The sequence below is a fragment of the Indicator indicator genome, chromosome 9 (genome assembly GCF_027791375.1).
Source record: "Indicator indicator isolate 239-I01 chromosome 9, UM_Iind_1.1, whole genome shotgun sequence".
Classification (NCBI taxonomy): domain Eukaryota; kingdom Metazoa; phylum Chordata; class Aves; order Piciformes; family Indicatoridae; genus Indicator; species Indicator indicator.
The window spans coordinates 18,795,459-18,820,322 of record NC_072018.1 but is presented as its reverse complement, the minus strand read 5'-3'; the positions used below and the strand labels follow the sequence as shown (position 1 = coordinate 18,820,322).

Here is a 24,864-nt window from a genome sequence, read left to right as displayed (position 1 = left end):
GAAAGGCACAAATTAGTAAGTTGTGGGTTAGGAAACTTTAAGGAGCTTGCCTGGTCTCGAACTCTTGCTACTGGCAGGGTTTTATTTGTAAAAAGCAGTGGAAAATTCCTAAACTGAGTTGGCCTCTAGGGTGATATTACCGTGTCCTGGGTTGTCATTCACAGATGTTCCATATGGAATGAGTCTGCACCCAGTCTTCTGTCCCAAATACAAAGAGGTGAAGCATCCTCTGGGGAGCTATTACCTCTAACAGCTCATGGTCCAGGAAAATGGGAAGAGGAATGCGGGGAGCAGGAGAAAACATCAGTAACTGAGAGGGGAGCAGTAAGCTGAAGGAAAATATTTGGGAAGAGAAGGCTGGAGAGTGTAATACAGTGCTTGTAGGGAAAGTGAGGAGATGTCAGAGTGAAATGCAGAAGGGACAATAGTGTAAAGTGAGGCATTGGACGAGTGTGTCAGCAGGTGGAGAAGATGCTCACATGCTGGAAAGGGACTAAGTGTGGTAAATGTCAATTATCAGCATTTTTTCAGCTTGAAAAAATAACCTGAGAGGGAAATGAAACTGATTTTAATTATTATCCTCAGAATTTTTGCTTTCCTATGCTCAGTTGCTTGATGTTCAAAATAAGCACTGAAATCCATATTCCCATCTGCTAACTGCAGAGTTGTGAATGGAAGTGAAACACACATTGATAATGCCATGGAATGTGAAAAAATGAGGAACAGGGCCACACCCACTTGTAAATGCTTTTAAAATGTATGTAATATGAAAACTATGCTACCCCACAAGTTTATGGTTACTAAACTAACCATAAACTTTGAAGAATTATGGTTTCTCTACTTAAACTTTTCTAAAAAGAATTAAGTGAGATTAACATCAAAGTGGTGCTGCTTTAATCTCATCTTTGCTGAACTTCAGTAATTTTGCCTGAAGAACTCTAGGTCTACAACACCTGCTGGAAAATTCAAAGGAAGTTCTCTGCACACAAAAGAGAACAACCAAAGAGCTGGAAGAAATGTTTTATTTATCAGTACATCTGGAAAAAAAAAGGCACACCCAGCTACTGAATTCCCTTTATTCCTTGAAGGCATGGTTCTAGAGATAAAATTTTCATCTGGATACATATATAAATAATCCTCAATCAGAAAAAGCAGAGTTTACAACTTTCTTAGAAAGCACAAAACACCAGGCTACAGGGCAGTGGAACCAAAGGTGTGTAGCTAGTCACCCCTTGGTGATGGCTACATTCTGTAAGCAATTGCTATAAGGCTGGCTGGGTTGTGTGACATCTCAGCCATTACATAGATTGCTGCCTCTTTTCCAGGCACTTCTCAATATCATCCAACACTTGGACAGCTGCTTTTGGAATACGAGTCCCTGGACCAAACACATTGGTAACACCGGCTTCATAGAGGAAGACATAATCCTGTTCAGAAAGAAATTGAAGATCTATAGTTAATAGTGCAACAGAAAACTGGTAATTGATTTATAGTTGGGGTCTGGTCTATCCTTTATTTTGGGCCTGAGAAAGGCAACAAGTCTCAGAAAGAAGCAGCACAGATCAAGGGAAGTGCAAAAAATGAGTTGCTTAGGAGGTAAAAAAAAAAAAAAAAAAAATCCATGGGAAAGGTTTTATTTGTTTATAATCAGACTAATGTCAGTCCTTGGAAAAATTCAAAAGTCACTGGACATGGCTCTGCCTACTCTAATCTAAATTTCCTCTAAATTCTAATTTTGAAAACATTTTAAACGAGGGCTTGGACCACATAACTGCTGGTGGTCTCTTGCAATCTAAGTTACTCTAATTTTAAGATCGTCCTGGAATTTAAAAAAGGCTTGGGAAGCAGTTATGTAGCCTACTCTTATAGGACATATTATACGTTTTCCAGCCACAGGTTAATGGCATCCCACTGAGAGACTGGAGAGAACACAATTTTTCTCTTAGAAAAATACTACAAGTTTTGTTAGCTAAGTTTACAGATCTGTTACTCCTGAGCACCTACCTGATGGCCTAGAAAAGGAAGTGGTCTGGGAAAAGGGAATATTAGGGGATTTATATGCAAAATCAGTTTGATTCTCACTAGAAAGGTGACTCTAAAGGTGATACACCCAGGCACACTGTGGATGGACTAAACAACGTTTTAATACAAAAGCGCAGGTCTGACTGCAAGGAAATTCAACAAACTGCTCAAAGGTTTAGGGGAAAGAGTCAAGCTGGGGGAATGGGAGGCACCACTGTGGCCTGACAAAGGGACACAGGAGGTGAGGCCAAACAGTGAATATGTGTAACCTATGGGTGCTGGGAATTGCTAAGTGTCTTACTCACTAGGTGTGCCTCTTCTGAACTACTATTTGAAGTCATAAAGCCTCTTAAGACAGGAATTAGCCTTTATCAGTAATATGCATGGTACTGGTTATTGGAAACAACAACACACAAAGAACAACTCCCTGAGGCTAGTCTTTTCAGAAAACAACTTAATATTCCATCCACAAAAAATTGTAAGTAAAACCACAGCATACTGTACAGAAAAACAGATGAGATCTGACAGCATTCTGTGACTACCCATCTGTGTTGACCGTGGTGACTGTACACAGCAGCCTTCAGCACTGTAAATCACCTCTGACATTAGCAGAATATAGGAAATAGTTAAAACCAGCAAAGGCAAAAATAAAGCAGTCTCCTAGTCTTGATGGAAAGGATGTTGAGTCGTACCTGAGGTGGGATGACACCTCCACACATGACGAGAATGTCTGGCCGGTCAAGAGCGTTGAGTTCTTTGATGAGTTCAGGCACGAGAGTTTTATGGCCTGCTGCAAGGGTACTCACACCAACACAGTGCACATCTGCATCAACTGCCTGCTGGGCCACTTCTCGAGGTGTCTGCATGGAGCATTATGTGACAAGTAATCGCCATTGCCCCAGCCTGGGTGCTGAGCAAGCATTAGCGGGAGAATAGATGCATTTGAAATACATTGGACACTGACCAGTCAGTCATACCTGGAAGAGGGGACCTATGTCCACATCAAAACCAATGTCTGCAAATCCTGTAGCGATAACTTTGGCTCCTCTGTCATGGCCATCTTGACCCATCTTTGCCACAAGTATACGAGGCCTGCGCCCCTCACGATCCACAAACTTGTTAACTCTGATTGAAAATACATATTGTGGTGGTGTAAGACTCCCAGACTCATTAGAATTATTTACACAAATGAAAAAGAAAGACCTGCTGCAACTGTAGCACAATTTCTACACATCAGATAAAAAGACCTTCTAAGTCATAGTTTGTAGTCTGCACACCATGTTATTATTCATACTGTATGATTACTAACTGGTTTCCTGTATTTCTCAGCCTCAACAATAAAATGCTTCCTAATACACTAAATACTGGGTTCTCTGAGGGTTTAATGAGCTGAATTACAACTAACTAAACAGCAATTTTTAGATTTTGTGAATAATTACAGCAAATTATTTCAAAAGTACTTGCAAAGTACATAGACTATAGAGCTAGGTCCTAGACATCATTCTGTGCATCATCATTCAATGAGGCACCAGTCTCTGAAGAAAAAGATTAGCATATCTTCCACTCATTCTAGTGCCTCCCTTTTTCAGGTTAGTGGAGGTTCATATTTCTGTTGTATTAAACTGATGGCGTAACCACAGCCTCAGAGGTTTATCTGTCATCTTACTGCTCACTCTCAGCACCCACAACAGCAATTCAGTCTCTTTTCACAAGACGGCAGCAGCAAAGGATTTTGTTCAAATAGACTACGCAGCTGTAGGATGAAGCCACTGGCTGAAATACCTATACACTGGATTGCTTCTTTTGAAGACTGTGTAGTAGTAATATTTCCAGCAATTCATATTTACAAAACCTGGTTTTGATCTGCCTGTAAGTTGTCCCTGCAACTACATTCTTATTTAGTACCATCTGTTTGAACAAAATCCTCACATTATAAGATCACCTCAGAGGGTTTCATTTGTCATGAAATACAAGTTCAATTAAGTTTTCACTATTCACTTATTTCTTCTCATTCTGCTTACTTGCTTACAGGCATGAGAGTACATATGCAGGTTCTTGTTTTGTTCTGGGGATAAAATCAGATTTTGGAAATGTGTTTTTAGGGCTCAGTGAGTAGCACATGTATTGCATGGATTAAATGTGAGGCTACATTTGGCTTTCTTGGAAGCTGTTCTCACCTATTGATAGCATGAAGAATTTCATCACTCTCTCCAAACTCCTGGCGATAAGCTCCGCTCACCATTCGGTCACTGGCTTTATGCTCCCCAAACACCTTCTTCATGGCATCTGTTATTTCTCCAACGGTGCACCTAAGATACAGAAACAAAGTATTAATGCTATCAGGAGGCTTATAAGAAAAGAGAAATCACTAGTAGTGGCCCAACCACTTGCCTTGTCCTGTCAAATTAATTTATACTCATTTCCCGTTTGGTGCTACAACTCTGAACACCCAACTTAGCCCAGCACCATCCACTTGCAATGCTACTACTTCCTGTAACAGCATGGCAAGCTATTACAGGAAATGAAATCAGATTTTTCTCAAGTGGGAATTTTTGGGGGTTCATGCCACATGATCTTGCATTTGGACTCATACTAGAATTCAAATTGAAAGAAGAAAAAGGAAGAACATGCAAAAAAACCTTGGGCATAACATTTTAACTGGAATTTGTTTGCCTTTCTCCTGATGTTTATATTTCAGTACCTATTTTTATTTCTCTACTCCTGACATAGCTCCTTTATCCACTGAGATGCAGAGGTTTGGGTTTGCAACTTACAAAGTGGATCTGCAGTCCCTTAATGCTTTTACAAGTATTAAAAACAAGGTCATCAAGGAGAAAGAAACTAGCAGTTTACTGGTCAGTTTTGGTACAGAACACATGAATACCTGGTAAATCCAACACTACCCTTCTGTGACTCTTGCAGTTCAAAGACATGCTGCTGGCAGAATTGTAACAAGCAGTATGTGGGAGAAAATGTAGTCAAAATTTTTCTCATTTCTGGGGCATTTAGTTAACTAAGAAACAGAGAGATGTTGTCTTTCGTAGAGATTGATGCTTACTTTGAAGCAGATATGAAGAGACTTAAAAGCATCCTAGGGGAAAAAATAAGTGCTCCACTGGAGTGTAAAGGATGCCTCATTGCTCTGCTCAAGAGCATCTTTTACACCTTTAGCTGGTTAAGTAAACTTTTTTCTTTTTCAGTCAAAGAATGTTTTCACAACAGTTTGTGGTGCAAGGAAGCATGAAGCAACAGACCATGATAATTTTGCCAATATCCATTTTCACATCTCAAACACTTCTTAAGCTCCCTGACCTGAAGCAGCAGGGTGACAAGGAAACTTACATCCTGAAACTGGTAAGAGTCTGAGTTGTAAACAACACAGTATGTATGAACAACACAATTTCATACAAGATTCTTTGTATCTGTATTCTCTGTGAAAAATTAAATCACAGCCTTAAGAGAGACTGTAAAATGTAATAGTCTATCTTACAGTGTCAAATTGCAGCCATCTTTTACTTTCACCTTGGAAAAAAACTCCAACATATCTCAATACCAACCTCACTGACACCATACCCGAGAACAATTGAAAGATGAAAATGAACCATTGATATTTAGACAGCAGTTGGATATTCACCACCATCCCCATACCTTGAACGTGCTGCTTCCACTGCAAGTGCAAGTAAGTTGCCTTCCCCAGTAGCAGCGCATTGTGTTAGAGCATCAAGACATTGTTGGGCTGCTGCTTGATCTCTAGTAGCCTTCACCTGAAGTGGAGGAGAAAAACATTAAGTTAAAACAAACTACAAGGTGAATTGGGGAGTCAAGTGTGTAAGACCTTCTGATTTCAAATATTAAATCTGGAGGCATGTAACTGTCAATTATCAATATATGCTATGTATTTCAAAAAGATTATAAGAAGGTGTCTCTGACCTTAAAACATGTGCAAGTCCATTAAATAATTTTAAACCAATTTAAATTACATTTCTAGTTATGAAAGTGGATGTAGATTGCTGGTTCCATAACCTGCCCCTTAATATCACCCAACAAGATGCACCAAATAATCTGAGCAATTAAGTCACGATACACGCTTTTAGAGCAAAACCTTGCATAGATATTTTCTAACCTATTTTCAGAAAACGTGAAGTTGTCAATTTTGAAAGGTCAAGCATATTCACAAGACTGTCTGAAATACAATGGCTAGAACCAAATGAATGTAACAAACCCATTTTTGTTTGCATTCACGTATCACGTTTCTTAGGAATTTACATCAGCCTCCACTGAAGCTGAACAGAAATCCTGCTTCTCCACTAAACAGTAGAGTACATTCTCAGAAATCTGCAGGTCACATTTCTGGAAGGCCACCTTCCCTCAGTTTTACTCAAGTTGTATCTGCAATTACAAGAACTGGCGTTTTTTAAGAAGGTAATTCCCACCTTATTAATCTTCTCGATCTGCTTGCTACGGACTGAAGTATTATCGATAGTCAGAACTTCGACTGCCTCCTCTTTTTCTAGCTGATGCTTGTTTACTCCAACAATTACTTCAGACCCTATTTCCAGTGGAAACACCAGAATACATTTGTAAACTACCATGAAAAGACATACTATTATCAAGACACAAAACTGTTGAGCAATGTAATTCAGCACTCTTCTTTATAACTACATACCTTTCAAATACTTCAAATTCATTCTTGGAGGAAGGACTTAAGTCTATACTTTCCATATTTTATAATGAGAGATTATTAGAAGCATGAACATAAAACTCAGTGAACACTGGGCCAGAAAAAAAGGTTTGAAATAGAAAACTATTTTTCTTCCAAATGAATTTAGTAATGACTCAGTAATGTACACTTTCTCTTTTTAAATTTACGTAACTGAATCTTACAGAATAAAGCACAAGTGCTGGTCTTCTGCACTGCTCTGTATTTACTTTTCTGATTTAACCTAAAACTACTCCATGTGAATAAAAATTAATTTACCATGTTGGAAAACTGTATTTTAGTTTTCAGCCAGTATGGACTTTATAACCATTTTTATTTCAACCCAAAGCAATTGATCTTGGAAGAAAACACAGAGTTTATTGATTCTTCTTTATTCATCTTAATTAAAGACCTGTTTCAAATTTATCCTCCAAACAAAAAAGTTTATACAACTTCATTCATGTCTGAGTTACACCTGGTTTCTGTTACTGGATTGCTACTGCAATGTAGACTACAAAACGTGGGAACAAAGCTATAAGCACACACTATTATACACATTTCCCCATATATCTAGTCTGTATGTATGTATATGCAGATATATTACAAATAAAGAGCTGCACCATCCTCAAGGCTCGGGTGACTGCATTTTTTTCTGGTCTACAGGAAAAGGACAATTCCCAAGAAAAACCAGGAATTTGGCCAGATATCTGCATCTGCTGGTGTTGTGAATCAGGAAATCACAGTTGAAAGATTCTCAGAAACTCAGTGAAAAACTAGTGAGGGCCCAAAATACTCCTTTAAACTGGTCTTTGTAGTGATTTGTCTAATCTTAAATATGTCAAGCAAGACATCATACTGGTACTGTGTTTCATACATGCTGCTGACTCTTTCCAGAAGCTTTCACTGACATAAAACTATGCCATTTTATCATTCACAATTTGCTACTCCTAAACCTAGAAAAAAAAGACAAAAGTGTGTAAAAACCCTTTATCCAAAGGTATTTTATTGGCAGTTTCCCCTTCTTTCATCTCCCTACTCCCTACCAGAGTCAATCCTGGCTTGTCTTCGAGCTGCACACTCTTCAATACGAAGTTTGGGAATTCCCTCAGCAACAGCTCTGGCCATTCCACCCATTTCTTCAATCTCCTCAACAAGCTGAGAAATGAAGAGGATTGAGAAAGTGAGTAGTAGCAAGGTTCACAACACAAGCTTTCCATTTGTACTACCATCCGAATTATTTTTATACCTATACATACACTCCTGTGCTCGCCAACTCTGTTTCCTTTCTTCTCTTGAATTCTTTTTTCCTTATACATAAAACAGAAATCCTAATGATGTGGGGGTCTTCAGCATGTAAAGGGGTTTACAAAGCTTAGAGACATGGTTTAGTGGTGGCTTGGCAGTGCTGGGTTCACAGTTGGCCTTGATGATCTCAAGGGTCTCTCCTAATCAAAGTGATTCTATGATTACTTGTTCCTCAGTGGGGTATTTCCCTTTTGAATGTAGTCTAATAGAAGGCTGAACTTTCTCTAAATATACACCTCGTTTTTGTAAAGCTCATTACAAAGAAATCACTGAAGCATAAGAATAAAATAATTCACTCTTTAGAAGTCACCAATTTACCAAACAGTCACTCAAAGACCATTTCTCAAAACTCCTATAGCTAAAGTTTTCCCACAAAATACAAAAGGTTATGCAAGCTGACCTTTAAAGCAGCTTCATAGACCTCGTTGGTGAGGCACTCCATGAGGTAAGATCCCCCCCAGGGATCTGCCACTTTAGGAATACCCGACTCCTCTTGAATGATGATCTGCGTGTTCCGAGCAATGCGAGCACTCTTCACTGTAGGCAAGCCCAAGGCTTCGTCGTACGAATTGGTATGCAAGGACTGTGTACCTCCAAACACCGCGGCCATGGCCTCGATGGTAGTGCGGATGACATTGTTAAAGGGATCCTGGAAGGAAAAGAGGAGCTCTGGAGCTCAACGGTTCTGCCATGTGGCTGAGGCAGATTAGTCACACATATACTGCTGCAATGAAATGAATGCAAGATTCCCCACTGAACTCTGCCAGCTACCAGAAACCGAATAAGAAAACAGCCAATAATAACCATCCAATCCAACTGATGTATCACTTACCAGTATCTCAGAAAAAACACATTAATCCATAAAGAAAGCCAGAATTATCAGTATATGAGCAAACTGGTGATGATCTTTGAGGTCTCTTCCAACCAGACAAATTCTGCGATTCTGTGATAACAAAGCCAAGCCTAACTTATATTTAGTGGTGATTCAAAGAATTAATGAATCCAATTTGGAGAGGATGGAATTCTTGTGTAAAATGTTTGACACTGTTCCACATGAAATCCTGGTCACCAAATTGGAAAAACGTGGACCTGAGGGGTGGACCACTTGCTGGATAAGAAATTGGCTGGATCGCCACACTCAGAGAGTTGTGGTCAATGGCTCAGTGTCCCAATGGGACCAGTGACAAGTTGCATCCTTCAGGGTTGGTACTAGGACCAGTATTGTTCAACGTCTTTGTTGGCAATGCAGACAGTAGGATTGAGTGCGCTCTCAGGAATGTTGTGGACAGCACCAAATTTTGCTGTCTGGTTGACATGCTGGAGAGGTGGGCCCAAGGAAACCTCATGGAGTTCAACAAGGTCAAGTACAAGGTCCTCCACCTGGGTCAGGGCAATCTCAAGCACAAATATAGGCTGGGCAAGGAGTGGTTTGAATGCAGTCTTGAGGAGGACTCAGGGGTGTCAGTTAAGAGAAACTCAACATGAGACAGTAATGTGTGCTTGCAGCCCAGAAGGCCAACCATATCCTGAGCTGCAGGATGAGGGAGGTGATTCTCCCCCTCTACTTTGCTCTCATGGGACTCCACCCAGAGTACTGCATCCAGTTGTGGTGCCCCCAGCATAAGAGGGACATCGAACTCCTGGGGCAGGTTCAGAGAAGAGCCATGAAGATGATCAGAGGGCTGGGGCACCTTCCCTACGGGGACAGGCTGAGAGAGCTGGGGCTGTTCAGCCTGGGAAAAAAAGGCTCTAGGGAGACCTTGAGCAGCCTTAAAGTACCTGAAAAGGGCCTACAAGAAATCCAGGAAGGAACTTTTTACAAGGGCTTGGAGTGATAGGATGAGAACGAATGGATTGAAGCTTGAGGAGGGCAGATTTAGACTGGATATTAAGAAGAAATTCTTGACAGTGAGGGTGGTGAGACACTGAAACAGATTGTCCAGGGAGGTCATGGAAGCTCCCTCCCCAGAGGTGCTTAAGGCCAGTTTGGATGAGGCCTTGAGCAACCTGGTTTAGTGGAAGGTGTCCCTGCCAACGCCAAGAGGGTTTGAACTAGATGATCTTTAAGGTCCTTCCCGACCCAAACCATTCTATGAATCTGTGAACAGGTAGTCCCCCACAGTAATTCTACCTGCATAGGAGTCTATTTCTGGTTCAAGTATTTCATTTAAAGAATTACAGGAAAATATGATTTGGGTGAGCAAGACCATAAAACCTAATTTATGAATGTTACCTATCTAAAGGCAGGCCAAAGCAAACAATTAAGACAAACAACAACATTTAGACAGGAAAAAAGGGGTTATGATCCAGCCAGAAATAAATTTACACTGGACAGTGCAAGTGGGTTGAACATATGTTTGGTAATACTAGTATTTTTGCACTCATACAATACTTCTAACTGGAAAACCTGCAAAGGCCACTGTTCAGAAAATTCCACTGTTTTAGTTTTACTGTGCTCCTGTAAGGTAAGAAAACACAACAATTGCTTTGGAAATGAAAAAGAAAGAAAAAGAAAGAATAAAACCATGGCACAGAAGTCAAATAATAATGGTTGCAATCACAACCTAAGTATAACTTACACTGCATGACTTTGAGAAGCAGCCTTAGCATAAGAGCTGGAACTCAGCTCTGACCTCACTTGGGAAACGACATGCAGTCTAATGATTTACTTTCTTGTGAACAACAGGAAGAGCAGATAATGTACCTAGTCTCAAAAGAGCAGACAAGCTGTAATCATTATTTCTCTTTTCAGCAGTGAGAGTTAGAAGCCAGTGATCCTTAGAAAAAGGTGCCTCTACCTCCTCATTCAGATGGATTTTGAAAGGATAACATAAAAGACAAATATAAGAAAATTTCATCCTCCGAGTTCTGAATCATTAATAAGCATCTCTCTGCAATTCTCATTCTATTTAGAATGTTTGGATACTACTCTCAATTCAGTATCCATTAGACTGGGAGCACTCATGGTTAATTATTTCAGAATGAAAGTGAAGCCAGACAACTGAAAGTTAGGCACTGAAACTCAGCCTATCACCATACTGGAATCCTTTTGTGAATACAGTAGGAACTCTTTAGTTTCTGCCCTTTAACCTGAGCACTACAGGGCAGCCCAAAATGCTGAGGTTATTTTGTCAGCCAGCATTTTGGGAAGCAATGCTGGTAGCACTCAATAAGACTTCTTGTGTTATCTAAGCAAAAAGATGCATGCAATGCAGGTGTGTGTATTTGTCAGACTGCAAGTAAGACAGGTTATCTTCTTCAGAAAGTTGCATCTTTATGAGTAAAACCAATAGTCCCCTTTAAGACCTACACCTACAATATGATTGCATATTTAAATGAGGAAGTTGGTGAGAGTCCAATTTCTAACCTGCTCAGTGAGGGACCAGCCCGAAGTCTGACAATGAGCTCTCAGTAGAAGGGATTTGGGATCCTTGGGCTTAAACATTTTCTCTATCAGGTGAGCCCACAGCCTCCTTCCAGCTCTCATCTTAGCTATTTCCATATAGAAGTTCATGCCAATTCCCCAGAAGAAGGAAAGCCTGTAATAAGAGCACACGAACAAGATAAAACATTAAACCGCTCTAATAACTCTTTCAGTAAAGAAGTCCTACAGCAAGGTTCTGATTAATTTACTTTTACAGATATAAGACAGACATGAGATGATGGGAAGGTCTTTTCCAGGCTGAAAAAACCAAGCCCCTCAGCTGCTCTTTAGCAGACTTGTGCTCTAGGCCCTTCACCATCTTTCATGCCCTTTTCTGGACATGTTCCAGAACATCTCTGTCCTTCTTGGAATGAGAAGCTCAAAACTGAGCACAGTATTTAAGGTGCAGCCTCACCAGTGTTGAGTACAGGGGGACCTGCTGGTCAAGCCATTGCTGATATATTCCAGGAGGCTGTTTGCCTTCTTAACTGCCTGGGTATATTTCTGGCTCATCCAGCTGTGAACTAACACCCCCAGGTCCTTTTCTACTGAGCAGCTTTCTAGTCATTCTTCCCTAGGCCCAAGGCATGGGGCTGTTGTTTTCATAACACTGAAAATGTGTAACAAAACCAAACCTATCTGCAATGTGAGTGTTACCAGTACTGCTTGTAAGTGTAAAAATACTGAATTTGATATCAAACTCTGGGGGTTTTACCAAAATTGAGTTTTGTACTTGAGAATTTCACTAGCCTACCTTGGGGCAAATTCATCAATGGTAAGGCCAGCTTTAAGTCCAGTTCTGCAGTACTCCAAGCCATCTGCTATAGTATAAGCTAATTCCAGGATGGCGTCAGCTCCTGCCTCTTGCATATGGTACCCGCTGATTGAAATAGAGTTAAATTTTGGCATATACTGCAAAAATAAAAGAGAGCAGAGTATGACAGCAGAAATGGACATCAGGTAATCAACATTCACAAATAATCCATTCTTTGTGGACTGCAAATACAACTCCTCTCTACTGGTGTTTGCAGAGGTTCACCTCACATACTTTTACCTTTTTGCACTATTCATTGTGTTATAGTGTCACCTACCATGGAAAGTATCCTTCTTAATTACGGGCTGTGTGCCATCTCTCCAAGGAAAACACAACTAAGGAAAGAACTGGTAGTACTGAACTTCCAGTCATCAGTTCAGTACTTCACTCTTTCCGTTACCTTCTCATATTAATTTTGCAGCAGAAGGCCTTCAAGATTTCTTATCTCTTCACTTCTGCTTACAGCTCTGTAATGCTTCTTGCTTTCTATGCAAAGAACACTCCTGTCTGTTCCTTATCTTCAAGCTCCCTGCCATCCTTGCAAACTTAGGCTCACCTTAATTTGACTTTGTTTTGGACTGACTTAAAAATCTTACAATTCACGCTGTAAGTGATTTGGGATCTTTGCTTCTCCTCCTGGCCCCTTCCACAATCATACCATTCTTTGCTATGACAGGTCTTCCCATCTTCTGCTGTGTTCTCTAAAGTGCCTCACAAAGAGTTAACTGGATGGAATAACAGAAGTAAATATATTTACACAACGAATACCTTGGAAGTATACTGGAAGATGTCAGCAATAATCCGCATCGATGGTTCAGGGGGAAAAATGTATGTATTTCGGACCATGAACTCCTTCAGGATGTCATTTTGGATTGTCCCTGTCAGCTTGGCCTTAGGCACTCCCTGTTCTTCTCCAGTTACAATGAATGTTGCTAACACGGGAATGACTGCCCCATTCATGGTCATAGAAACTGACATCTTCTCTAAAGGAATTCCATCAAAAAGGATTTTGGTGTCTTCAACTGTATCAATGGCAACACCAGCCATTCCGACGTCTCCTCGAACTCGTGGATTGTCTGAATCATAACCTCGGTGGGTGGCTAAATCAAAAGCAACAGATAATCCCTGCTGCCCAGCTGAATGAAAAAGAAAAAACCAAACAAGGAACAACAAAGAGAAGAGATTCAGAAACCTTGAGCAGACTTGCATTAGAACTCAATCTATATTTAGTAATTTTATTTTACATGATTCAGGCTTGGATGACAAGTTTTTCATGCTAAACATTGTTCCCTCCTCAAACTTCTCGAAGGTCTTCCTGCTTTAAATTTTTACTGAGGGAAAAAACCCCCCAAAATGTAGTCCTTCCAGCTCAGCCACATGCTTAACGGATTACTGAATAACATCTTAGCTGTAAGTTATAAATGTGCATAGACAGTGTCAGAGTTTACACACCTAAATTCTACTTAGCTTAGCTGGAAACAAGAGTGTGATAAACTACGTCACATCACCTTACCTTTATCACAGATTAAATGCACACACAGAGACTGTTACCCCAGCCCTAGTGGCATATGTTGTTTACTTGTAAATCTGCAGGAGAAAATTATTCATATAAAGCAGAGACAGGGACCGCTGGAACTCTTGGCGGATCTTTTGCTGCAACCTGAAAACAGTACCCTCAACTCCAGTACCTCCAGACATTCACTCTATGACCAGCATTACTGTTCCCGAAGTAATTCTCCACTGCATTTGCAAATCTGCTTCTCAACATCAGCAGACACCAGCTATCATCTGTGATCTGAGAAGCTAGGTCTTAGTTCTGAAACACAACAACAAAAATGTAAATTTCCACCTAGTTTCAAGCGATAGATATTTCAGCAGTTGTGAGAACTGATAGAACTGCAGAATCATAGAACTGTTTTGGTTGGAGTAAAACCTCTAAGGTCATTGAGTCCAAGCATCAGCCTAGCACCACCGCAGCCAGTAAACCATGTTCCAAAGTGCTGTGTCCACATGTCTTTTGAATACCTCCAGGGACAGAGACTCACAACCTCCCTGAGTAACCTATTCCAATGCCTGACCACACTTTCAGTAGAGAAGCTTTTCTTAATATCCAATCCAAACCTCCTCTGGCACAATTTCAGGCCAATTCCTCTTGTTCTATCACCTGATACTAGGGAGAAAAGACTGACCCCCATCTCACTACTCCCCTCAGCCTCCTCTTCTCCAGACTGAACAATCCCAGTTCCTTCAGCCATTCCTTGTAAGACTTTTTCTCCAGACCCTTCACCACCTTTGCTGCCCTGAATGCTTTTTTCAGTAGTCCTCTAATCACAGAGAGATTTTAATTGAATTTTTAGAAGTGCTGTACAAGTAACTAGGCCAGATTCAGAATCTATGCCAAATAATATTAAGGCAAACATTAACAAACAAGGTAAAATGACAATATCACAATGCCAAGACCCGAATAAAGATGAAAAATGCCCGGCAGCAAACGTTCCTGAGTAACTGAGCTCTGCTACAAGCTAGCCCAAGTTAGCACTTCTGCTTCAGCAGCAATGTTCAGCTGTAAGACAAGAGTATATTGAGAACAATCTTTCTGTTGTGTTGTTTTCAAACCTCTAATAGCCTGTATTTATAATTTCTTAACTGACTGTTTTATGAACTGAAAGAATCAAGAATAATTGTGAGACTACAGCAGCTATTAATGCTCACCATGGTATCTCAAGACATAAAAATGCCCAAATAGCTCCTCTTTTCTACTCTAAAAAGTTCAGTTTTGAGCAAGAGAAAATGCCATGGATGTATTACTCAGAAGGTAACTTTCAGTGGTCTGTTGTTTTGACTGGTAAGGTGGTAACTAGCTAAGCTGTAGTGGTTTTGCAGTGCTCAAATCAACAGTATTTTATGATGACGCTCTGGCTATTACCTAAACAAATTGCTGTCAAGCACAATACTTTGCAGAAGTAGTGGGAATACCACTCTTAAATAAGGAAAATACCAGCACTTTTGAGAAGCTTGCTGTACTAAAACACCCTGAATGACTCTGCCAGTGGACCCTGCGATGCAGCCAAATTATGTTTAAGTGCTCGAGCAGGTAAAATAAAAGTAACATATTCATTTTTCCATATCAACAGAAAAATCACAGAATCTCAGAATGTTAGGGGCTGGAAGAGATCTTGAGAAACCATTGAGTCCAACCCCATGTCAAAGCAGGATCATCTAGGGCAGGCTGCACAGAAATGCATCCAGGCAGGTTTTGAAAGTCTCTGGAGAAGAAGACTCCACAACCTTTCTGGACATTCTGATTCAGTGTTCTGTCATCCTCACCATAAAGAAGTATCTCCTTGTGCTGAGGTGTAATCTCCTGTGTTCTATCTTGTACCCATTGTTTATTGTCCTATCACTGGGCACCATCAAAAAGAGACTGGTACCTTTATCTTGATAGAGAGATTCATAGACACTTACAAGATCCCCTCTCAGCCTTCTCTTCTCAAGACTAAGCATCCCCAGTTCCATCGGTCGCTCTTCACCAGAGAGATATTGAAGCCCCTTAATTATCAAATTTCCCATTAATAAAGAAATACAGCACCACTGGGAAGATCTTATCAGAAACCAAAACTCACATTGGTGGAATAATCACATTTGCCATGTAATTCACAATATGAATGTTCCCTGTTGCTTCGCCACGCAATGCTGTTTCCCTAATCAGCTGTCTTACCTTTAATGTTGTCCTTATAGAACTTATTGCTCTCCTCCACTGTACTGAAGCCAGCATATTGGCGGATGGTCCACGGCCTGTATGTGTACATGGTTGGATAGGGTCCTCGAGTGTAAGGTTTCACCCCTGGCAGCTCCTCAGGGAGGTCTTCCGTGTCCCTTTTGGAGTATAAGGGCTTGATGTCAATCCCTTCTGGGGTGTGCCAAATTAAATCCTTTGGATTCTTGCCTTTCAGCTGCTTTTCAGCAAGAGCAGCCCACTCAGGGTGCAGTGGCTGCCTGTGCAGTGAACGCCATGAGAGCTGCCAGGCTGGAAGTTGTACCAGGCACGTGCAGTGGTGGGGTCGCAGGCACAGGAAAGCATGCTTGGCTCTTAGCATGTCTGCCCCACTGGGCTGTAACTATACTGAAAGAGGATCAATATTCAGATTAGGTATTAGGAAGAAATTCTTTACTGCTAGGGTGGTAAGACACTGGAACAGGTTGCCGAGAAACAGACTGTGGTTGCCCTGTCCCTGTAAGTTTTCAAGGCCAAGTTCGACAGGGCTTTGAGCAACCTGGTCTAGTGCTAGGTATTTCTGCTCATTGAAGGGAAGCTGGAACTAGATGATCTTTAAGGTCTCTTCCAACCCAAACCATTCTATGATTCTGTGATATAATACAATCTCATGAGCACAAAGGTGCACCAGAGAAGCACTCAGTTCCCTGCAGTGACGTGATCCTGCAACTAGTATGGAAGGCAACCTCCGCCTCCATTACTGCATGGGTCTCAACGCGATCCTCCCAGCACCATACCCTTCAAGGAACCACAAAGCTGCCCGCACCTCTCCCCCCACCTCTCCCCCCACAGCAGCCACAGCGCCCTGGCCTGGCAGCCCCACACTGACCTGAGAAGCCCCACTGTGGGCAGCAGCTCCAACTGCCACAGCCCTCCCCGAGCACGCCCCCTGGGTGGCCAATAGGGACGAGTCCGGTAGAGCGGCTGTCTCGGGAGGACGCGGCCCTGCCCACCTGAGAAACTGGGGCAGAGGGCGGGCTGTGGGCTCAGGAAGACCCGCTCCCGACTGCTCCCCCCGCCCCGTTATCCCGATACCTGCTGTCAACACTCCGCCGGCTCCGAGCATGCGCACGGAGCCGCCTCACGCGGGACCGGCATTGACCATGCGCAGATAGCCGCTTCAGGCGGGATCTGCAGAACATAGGCGCCTGGGAGCGTGGGGAAATTCGTGTGCTTAACGGCTCGGGGTCTAACGCAGAACGGGCGGCGGTGGTGAGGAGGCGAGTCTCGGAGGGGGTAAGTTGTCGGGAGGGCTTGTGCAAGTTCTTGCAGTGTTATTCGGCAGCGTCGGGGCAAAGGAGTCTGTGAATGCGGGGGTACGGGGTGTAGGGACTACAACTCCCAGTATGCGTATCGCTGGCCGTGGCGGGCCGGGAGCTGTAACGCGTTCAGGTTTGCTTCGAGCGGTGTCTCACGGTCAGCAGTTCTTGGAGCGAGGGCAGACTCAGGGCTTGTTTACTCCATGTCGGTCCTGATTGTCGCCTGGCGAGCAGTGCTGAGACATCTCCGTGAGGACGAAGGGGCCTGAACGGATGAAGAAAAAGCTGCGATGCAGAGTCACAGAATGGTGGAGGTTGGAAGGGACTTCTGGGGATCAATCTAGTCCTAGACCTCTGCTAAAGTAGGTTCACCCAGAGGGGGTGTTCATCTAGAGGAGGTTGTACAGAATGTCGTCCAGGCAGGTTCAGAATCTCTGCAGAGTAGACTCCACAACCTCTCTGGGCAGCCTGGTCCAATGCTTTGTCACCCTCAAAGGAAAGAAGTTTTTTTCTCATGTTCAAATGGAATCTCCTGTGTTCCATTTTGTGCCTGTTGCCCTATGTCCTCTGGCACCATCGTTGGGGCACACACCCTTTAGATATTGATAAACACTGATAAGATTCCCTCTCAATTTTTTTCCAGAATAAACAGCCCCAGGTCTATCAACCTCTTCTTGTAAAAGAGATGCTCCAGTCTCATCATCATCTTTGTAGCCCTCCATTGGACTCTCTCCAGTAATTCATAGAATCATAGAATTGTTAGGTTTGGAAGGGACATCAAGGATCATCTAGTTCCAACCCCCCTGCCATGGGGCTTCTACCACCTCCCTGGGCAACCTGTTCCAGTGTCTCACCATCCTTACGGTGAAAAACTTCTTCCTAACATCCAACCTGAATTTATGCATTTCTGTTTTTTTTCCATTCCCCTTAGTCCTCCAGACTGAACAGCCCCAACTCTCTGTCCTCATAGGAGAGGTGCTCCAGCCCTCTGATCATCTTCATGGCCCTTCTCTAGACATGCTCCAGCACGTCCGTATCTTTCCTGTAATAAGGGCTCCAGAACTGGACACAGTACTCCAGGTGGGGTCTTACCAGAGTGGAATAGAGGGGGAGAATCACCTCCCTCGACCTTCTGGCTATGCTTGTCTCTCTTGAAACGGGGAGCCCAGAACTGGACACAATACTCCAGGTGTGGCCTCAGTAGGGCGGAGCAGAGGGGGAAGTAGAACCTCCCTTGACCTGCTGTATGCATGTAATGCATGCTAGGATACCTCTGGCCTTCTTGACCACAAGGGCACATTGCTGGTTCATGGTTAATGTTAACAACGCTTAGCAAAGAGAAAGCTAGTGGGGTGTAATGATTTCTGTCTTTTGTGTGACTTTTTCCTCCATCTCTATAGTGAGGAAGAAAAGAAGCTGTAGGTTTAAACAACAGCGAGGATCGTTGTGGTTAGGTGCTGGGCTAAAAGGTACTTGTAACAGGGTAACTGCACTGAGCTGAATTAGAAAGATAAAGAAGTTTTATTGTCAAGGCATTTAAGAAGAAATTAGACTATTCTCAGTGCAGTTACTGCATTGCCACTGCGGCTCTTTGCCGTACAGATGTGTTGGATGTTAAGTTTAGAAAGAGAAGTGGAACGTGGAAAGACTTGTCTGAAAGGAAAAGGGAGATGCTTTTCCAGTTGTCCTGCACTTGAGTGACTATGCAAGATTTAGGCTTTAGGTTAGCAAATGCTCAAACATTTGGGCTCATTTAGCACTGAATATTTCTGTCATTTTGGTTATTAATGTGTGGGTTGTACTCTATGGGTTATAACTGTTGGATTTTATTTTTTTGTTTCTTCTTGCTCCATTTGTTTGCAGATAATGAAACACCGCTATGCATCTTCCAGTAAAACGCAGGAGACCGCTGGTGGGGCATCAGCAAAAAATGTGCTTAAGTCACAAAATCAACAAAGGCCTTATAGCATAAAAAAGAGAGCAGATGTAGATGGAGGAAAACAAGGTCAAAAAAGAAAGGTAGGAAAGTAACCAAAGGAAAACAAAACAAACAAAAAGTCACAAATGCCCCCCAAAACTCCACAAACAAGCAAACAGACATTTTTGTCTAGTTTTTACTGGCATTTATAGGGAATATTTCATTAACTAAACATAGTTCTCTTGAGGAAATATCCAATGTGAACAGCTCTTCTGAGACCTGCTGCCTTAGCTGCTCCCTGGTTTCCTTATTGCATGCTGCTAGTGACAACTAGAGGGAAGCATTGTCTGATCACTAATAAAAGAACAAGATGGCTGTCCAGCTTTGAGGAGCTGCATAGCATCTGTTTGAACAGAGTGATGCAGTCAGAATTCATTCGGCTCAGGTGATATTTATTCAGTTCTGGGAAATATTCTTTACATGTCTCAGACTGGCTGAGGCAGCTTTCTATTGGAGAAAGCTTGCTTAACCACTGAGCTTATGAACAGAATGATCTCACGGTGTGGCTGGATAGTCAAACATCTTGGGCATTTCATGTTTTGTGACATCATTCTTGAAATAGGAGGAATTAAAAAGGGTGAATTGCTTCCCTTACTCTGTTTGAGATAAATTACTGTTTTGTACTTCAAAAAATTTTTTTTGTGGTCAGCATCAATAGACCTCTGTCAAGTACTAACATGTTTCACAGCCTTTTTCCAGAGGGTTGTTAGTAGTAGATGAATGGTTGCACAGCAGAAAATGTTTCAAGATTATCACAATTTTCCCCTTTGGCAGGTCACTCAGACAGTCAAAAGAAAAGCTATAGAACATGAGGACTCATCCCCTGCAGGTAGGATTGTATTCTTTCCTTAGGTTTGTCTTGTGCAAATTCAGTGTTTTGGTAAAACACTGAAAGTAAAAGTAGTAGCTGCTATGCTGATCATAGATCTCTGAGGTGTCTCTGAAGTAAGTTTCAAATAACTAAGTTTCTTTCTCAACAGCAGCAGTGAGTATTTACAGCACAGTCTTAGCCAGTGTGTGTTGTACATGCATGTATTAATCATGTGCTTTTGTTTGCACGTAGTGTTTTTCTCTTGTACCACAAGCACCCAGAACATTTTAATATTCTCTTCACGAGATGAGGCCCTTGGTGTGTTGCATTTCTCACTTATGTATATTCCTGCCTTTTTTTTTTTATTACTATTTCATACTGGGTTTTCCCACTTTTATTGCCAGTGATTTGGGGCAAGTATCTATTTAGAATGGAACTGCTGTAAGAAAGTACCTTTTTGTATTTTGTGCTTTTTAAACAACTTGTGACTTGCAAATATTAAGTACCACCTAATGTGGGTAGATTTGACCTGATAGTTCCATGGCATGTAAAAAACTTTCACCTTTGTCTGTGATCTGACTGAATTAAGTCAGAGAGCTGTCTATCCACGTGTGACAAATCATGTAGTTCTGTTTTTTCCTTTGTGTTAACAGGAGAAAAGGGTTCTTCAAAAAAGGTGAAGATAACCAATGCAAAAATAGGATCTTGGCAGACTTTCTCTGAGAGCAGTAGGCAGGTTTTGGCAACTGTAATGGATGCAGCAATACTGTAAGTGCCAAATATCCTGGTGGTTTTTCTTTGGTTTGACAAGAAATAAAGTAAAAATTATAACATTGCTCAAACAGGAAAAGCTTTGGAGCTTTTCCTGAGCAATATTTTTGGCCGTATAACTCTATCCGAATCCCGAAATTTTTAGCTGGAGAAGTTCTGACAGTGTTCACTTAATCACTACTCTGCTTGCAGCCTTTGTGATGAAAATTCTGCCTTGATTATCTTTCCAGGTCTGTTTTGTGTAAACAAAGCAAAAGAAAAGGTGATGTTCAGAAGCACCTCAATTTACTTAAAGAAAGGTAAGAAATTAGGATTTAAAAAAAGAGAAAGAGAAGGAATTGGGTTTACTTAGGTGTTTTATACCATGCTTATGGAATTTTTCTGGGAGCAATTACATTTAGGAAGTCTTGAGAGTTGCTCCTAAATCAAGGAGAGAATTGTCTTGATGGTACATTTGGCTGAAGTGGACAAGCAAAACTTGTTAAGGACCCACTTTAACTACTTCCATATGAATAACAGAACCTAGGTGGTATTCTGAAGAGCTGCTTGAATCCTTGGTACCATTCATATGGGGTTTAAACGTGTGGTCAGCTTGTTACCATTTTGTGATAGTGACAGGAGCTGTTATAGCTAAATTTTCTTAAATGCTAGTTCATTTTCTGACTGTTGAAGTTACTTCAAATTTGGAAATTTTGCATTGGAGCATAATTTGCAGCCTTTTTCTGTCATCATGGAAGTAATTAGATCTGCCTGAGTCTCTTGAGAATTTGTGTGTGTGTAGGTTTTGTTATGCTAGGCTTTTATCAACATAGAGCCTGAGCCTCTATGTTACTTTCTTTCTTCTTGCAGTACCTCAAGATTCAAACATGAGGAGTTAGTTTTTCATAAATGGTTTTGGGGGGCTTTTTTGGTAATGTTTCATTTGTGATGTATTTAATTTCTGAGCTGCCAAACTTCCTGCAGTCTCATCTGAGATGCATGGGATTGGACGTGGCACTTGGTGACATGGTTTTGTAGTCAGGAGGTCTTGGGTGACAGGTTGGACTTTAACGATCCTTGAGGTCTTTTCCAACCTTATTGATTCTGTGAATTTGTTGGAGTTTGGTGTATCTGACAGATAGATCCACCTTGGAAGAATTCAAGTCTTCCTCAGAATTAGAAGGACCTTTGAGGGCAAGCTAAAACTCTATTCCTCTGCCATAAAACTATTTATCACATTTGACAAAAGCATTTACAGATTTCCCTAAAGTAATTTTTCTTTGGAAGCAATTAAAAAAATACTGCTTTTAGAACTTAGTTTCACTTTGAAAAGCAGAAATGTCAGAACTGGGAAAATACTAGTTATTGTTAATGTACAGTCAGGGAGTGTACAGGCCAGTGGGTTAGAGACCACATAACATCAGTGTAATAGGAAAGGTCAGAATGGTGGGATTTGATGTTTCTGGATTCTTCCCTAGATGTCTGTTCCACATGATTTTGCAAATCAATTTGAGACAGCTTTTCTTCCTTTCTGCATCCTTTTACTTCACTGGTAGAAACTGGGCTAAACTGAGTTCAGTTTTTCCCTGGAGAAGTCATTGGTCAGTTTTGGTTTTGTTTTGCAAAGAACTCCAAACAACTCATGCTTTCCTATTTCTATAATAAAGGGTGCTGAGATTTTTCAGGACTGTAAAGGTGCCTCCTGGGAAGCTGGGCCACCTGAAGAATGTCCCAAGCTCTCAGATGTCAGGGAAACAAATGCTTGAGACAAATGAAGAGACTTTGGCAAAACTGCAGGTATGGAAAGACAAAGGAGGGAAGAAAATATTTTACCTGTTGTGCTGCTGCTGCTCAGTGTGTTGTGATGGACTGCCGGCTGTTGCCGTGCTGTTGTGGAGGAGTTGTTCTCTGATCAGCATTGTCACCCACCTTCATTACAAGCCAGTGTATCACCTGTTTGGATGGTTTTGTAGTGACTCAGCTGATGCTGATTCTCACTATGGAGGAATGACTCACCATCTCTAAAGTAAGTTTTGTTCTGACTTTTGTCTACTTCATCTTAGGAAGAAATAAATGAAGCTAAGCAATCAGCAGAACGCATTGAAGAAACTACACAGCAACTGCAGTACAAAATCCAAGTGCTCCAGAACCAGTTGGAAGACGATGAAAAAAAGGCCAGAGAGGTATTTGCAATGGATGTTGCTGCAGTGACTGGCTTCCAGAGTTGTCCCCATACAAGCAGTTTCTGCAGAGAGCATCATATAGGGGAAAGCCTTATTTGCCTTTGTGAATGTGTCATTTCAGTCTTTCCAACTTCAGTAGCAAAACTAAGAAGCTTCGTTTTCAGAAGTTGGATAGTGACAGCCAGTTTGTTTTCCTTTTATTTTCCAATTTATTACTTGTGTACCTTATGTTTGGTTTTGATTATTTTTTCTTTTTCTAGGTATTGGAGGAAAATGGCAGTGGAGCTCTCCACCTTCCGGAACTCCCCAAGCGCAGTTTACAGGCACCCGTTTTGCAGGTGAGCATGGAATATCTTTTCAGATGCTTTGACTATGAGAAGGAAGGCAACAGAGTATGCTTTCATCATTTAACCTCTGCCAGAGGGGGCACTTCTGAAAATTCTGAGCTATCTGAAAACTTTATTTATTTATTTATTTAAAATATATGCTCTGTTTTTTAACACCAGAACAAAACTTCACTAAGGGATTGCAGATCTTTTCCTAGAAATTCTGTGGTCCTGTGGAACCTATAATAATTTCTGAAATATCTCCCTGTAACTGATGGAAAGAAGACTCTCTCATTCTGTGTCTTTGAATTGCTTTTGGTTTTGTTTTGTTGTGGGTTTTGGGTTTTTTGTTTGTTTTTGTTTTGGCTGTGTTTAGATACAGCCAGACTGCATGAAAGTGAGATTTATGTTGGACTCAATGAAAGCTGTTTTTGTTTATTGTCTGTTATTATTCTTTCTTCTTTAGAAAGAAATTTTGAAGATAAAAGATCAGAAAGGTCTCTTAAAGGATATGAACACTATTCAGCAGTCAGCTGACCTGAAGAGAATGTTAAACCTCATTGAGAAGACCTACGAGAAAGTGGACTTCCTTTGAAAAATCAGAATATATGGAATCTCCTTTGAAGAATAAAACCTAGGCCAGAACTCTATGAGTGAAGAGCAGCAAGATGCTGATCACATGGAGACAGTGTTTTCTTTGAAATGGCTTTACTGTTGTGACTGCTGAATTTATGTTAAAGCATTGTGCATAGATAATTGGAATATAAATCTGTAGCTGCATTCTGATACTCTAGTGATTTAAGTGATTAGTCAAGGATTTTGGGGGAGTTTTTGGACCTATGATGGCTTCTAGTTATGATATATACTGTCTTAGGAGAGGGAGGGAAAAGGATCCTGGGTTTATTTGGGCATTTTTATAGAATAAAGGCGATCTGAAACTTGTAAAAATAGGATTATCTACTGCTCATCTGCTAATCCCTTGTTCAATTTTCTTACCATTTCTTAGCAAAAAAACCTCTGGGATCTTGGACCAGAACTGCTATACCTGGTGAAGATAGACACCCATATACTTGATAAGTAAAACAGTTGGAACACACCGGTTAAGTCTTATTCTGTAGTGGTAGTCAATACATGAACAAGTACATGTCACACTAGGTTTATTTTTTTCAGAAAAAGTTTAATGTTTTAACAATTATGTGAAAGTTACAAGAAAAAAAGTATGTACTTAGTTCAGAACAGACAAATTAGAAAATACTTATTATGAACATTTATAAAAGGTCTACACAGAAGCATGTCTACATAAAAGTCATAGAGTGCTAAGTCCTATGTCAATTTTTCTGTACAAATGTAAACTGTTTGTAACATGGCTTAATGGACTGTTTACATTAGGGGATTGCTACAAGGCTGTCCAGTTCAAATATGTTTTGAAAAAACTTTACCACTCTGTGATGCCTTCCTATTTATCACAAAAAATCTTTCACTATTTGACTTTAACTTCTAAATATTTCTGCTAACTAC

At 41.1% G+C, this 24,864-nt stretch overlaps 2 protein-coding genes across 2 annotated transcripts; one reads left to right on the top strand and one right to left on the bottom strand.

Annotated features, from left to right (window-relative positions):
• Window positions 1–1,056: 1,056 nt before the first annotated feature.
• MMUT (methylmalonyl-CoA mutase) lies at window positions 1,057–17,105 on the bottom strand. The gene is made up of 13 exons (XM_054383777.1): window positions 16,869–17,105; window positions 15,983–16,382; window positions 13,033–13,400; window positions 12,205–12,362; window positions 11,394–11,565; window positions 8,427–8,675; window positions 7,765–7,876; window positions 6,456–6,571; window positions 5,671–5,786; window positions 4,200–4,331; window positions 3,000–3,147; window positions 2,715–2,882; window positions 1,057–1,427 (listed from the first exon to the last, which is right to left on the bottom strand). The coding sequence occupies exons 1-13, from the start codon at window positions 17,103–17,105 to the stop codon at window positions 1,299–1,301; spliced, it is 2,505 nt and encodes an 834-aa protein (XP_054239752.1). The 3' UTR covers window positions 1,057–1,298.
• A 2,059-nt stretch (window positions 17,106–19,164) lies between these two features.
• CENPQ (centromere protein Q) lies at window positions 19,165–23,941 on the top strand. The gene is made up of 8 exons (XM_054383684.1): window positions 19,165–19,317; window positions 20,051–20,103; window positions 20,730–20,855; window positions 21,089–21,157; window positions 22,505–22,634; window positions 22,901–23,020; window positions 23,281–23,358; window positions 23,813–23,941. The coding sequence occupies exons 1-8, from the start codon at window positions 19,165–19,167 to the stop codon at window positions 23,939–23,941; spliced, it is 858 nt and encodes a 285-aa protein (XP_054239659.1).
• Window positions 23,942–24,864: the final 923 nt, after the last annotated feature.

What these genes read in the sequence shown, in the direction of transcription:
- MMUT (XM_054383777.1), bottom strand. Translation starts at nt 17,105, where the DNA reads ATGCTCGGAGCCGGCGGAGTGTTGACAGCAGGTATCGGGATAACGGGG. An exon ending in TCTATGAAGCTGCTTTAAAG is followed by an intron (nt 7,877 to 8,426) that starts GTCAGCTTGCAT and finishes TTCATTTCTCAG; the next exon opens with CTTGTTGAGGAGATTGAAGA. An exon ending in GTGGAAGCAGCACGTTCAAG is followed by an intron (nt 4,332 to 5,670) that starts GTATGGGGATGG and finishes TCTGTATCTTAG; the next exon opens with GTGCACCGTTGGAGAAATAA.
- CENPQ (XM_054383684.1), top strand. Translation starts at nt 19,165, where the DNA reads ATGAAACACCGCTATGCATCTTCCAGTAAAACGCAGGAGACCGCTGGT. An exon ending in ATGAAAAAAAGGCCAGAGAG is followed by an intron (nt 23,021 to 23,280) that starts GTATTTGCAATG and finishes TTCTTTTTCTAG; the next exon opens with GTATTGGAGGAAAATGGCAG. An exon ending in TACAGGCACCCGTTTTGCAG is followed by an intron (nt 23,359 to 23,812) that starts GTGAGCATGGAA and finishes TTTCTTCTTTAG; the next exon opens with AAAGAAATTTTGAAGATAAA.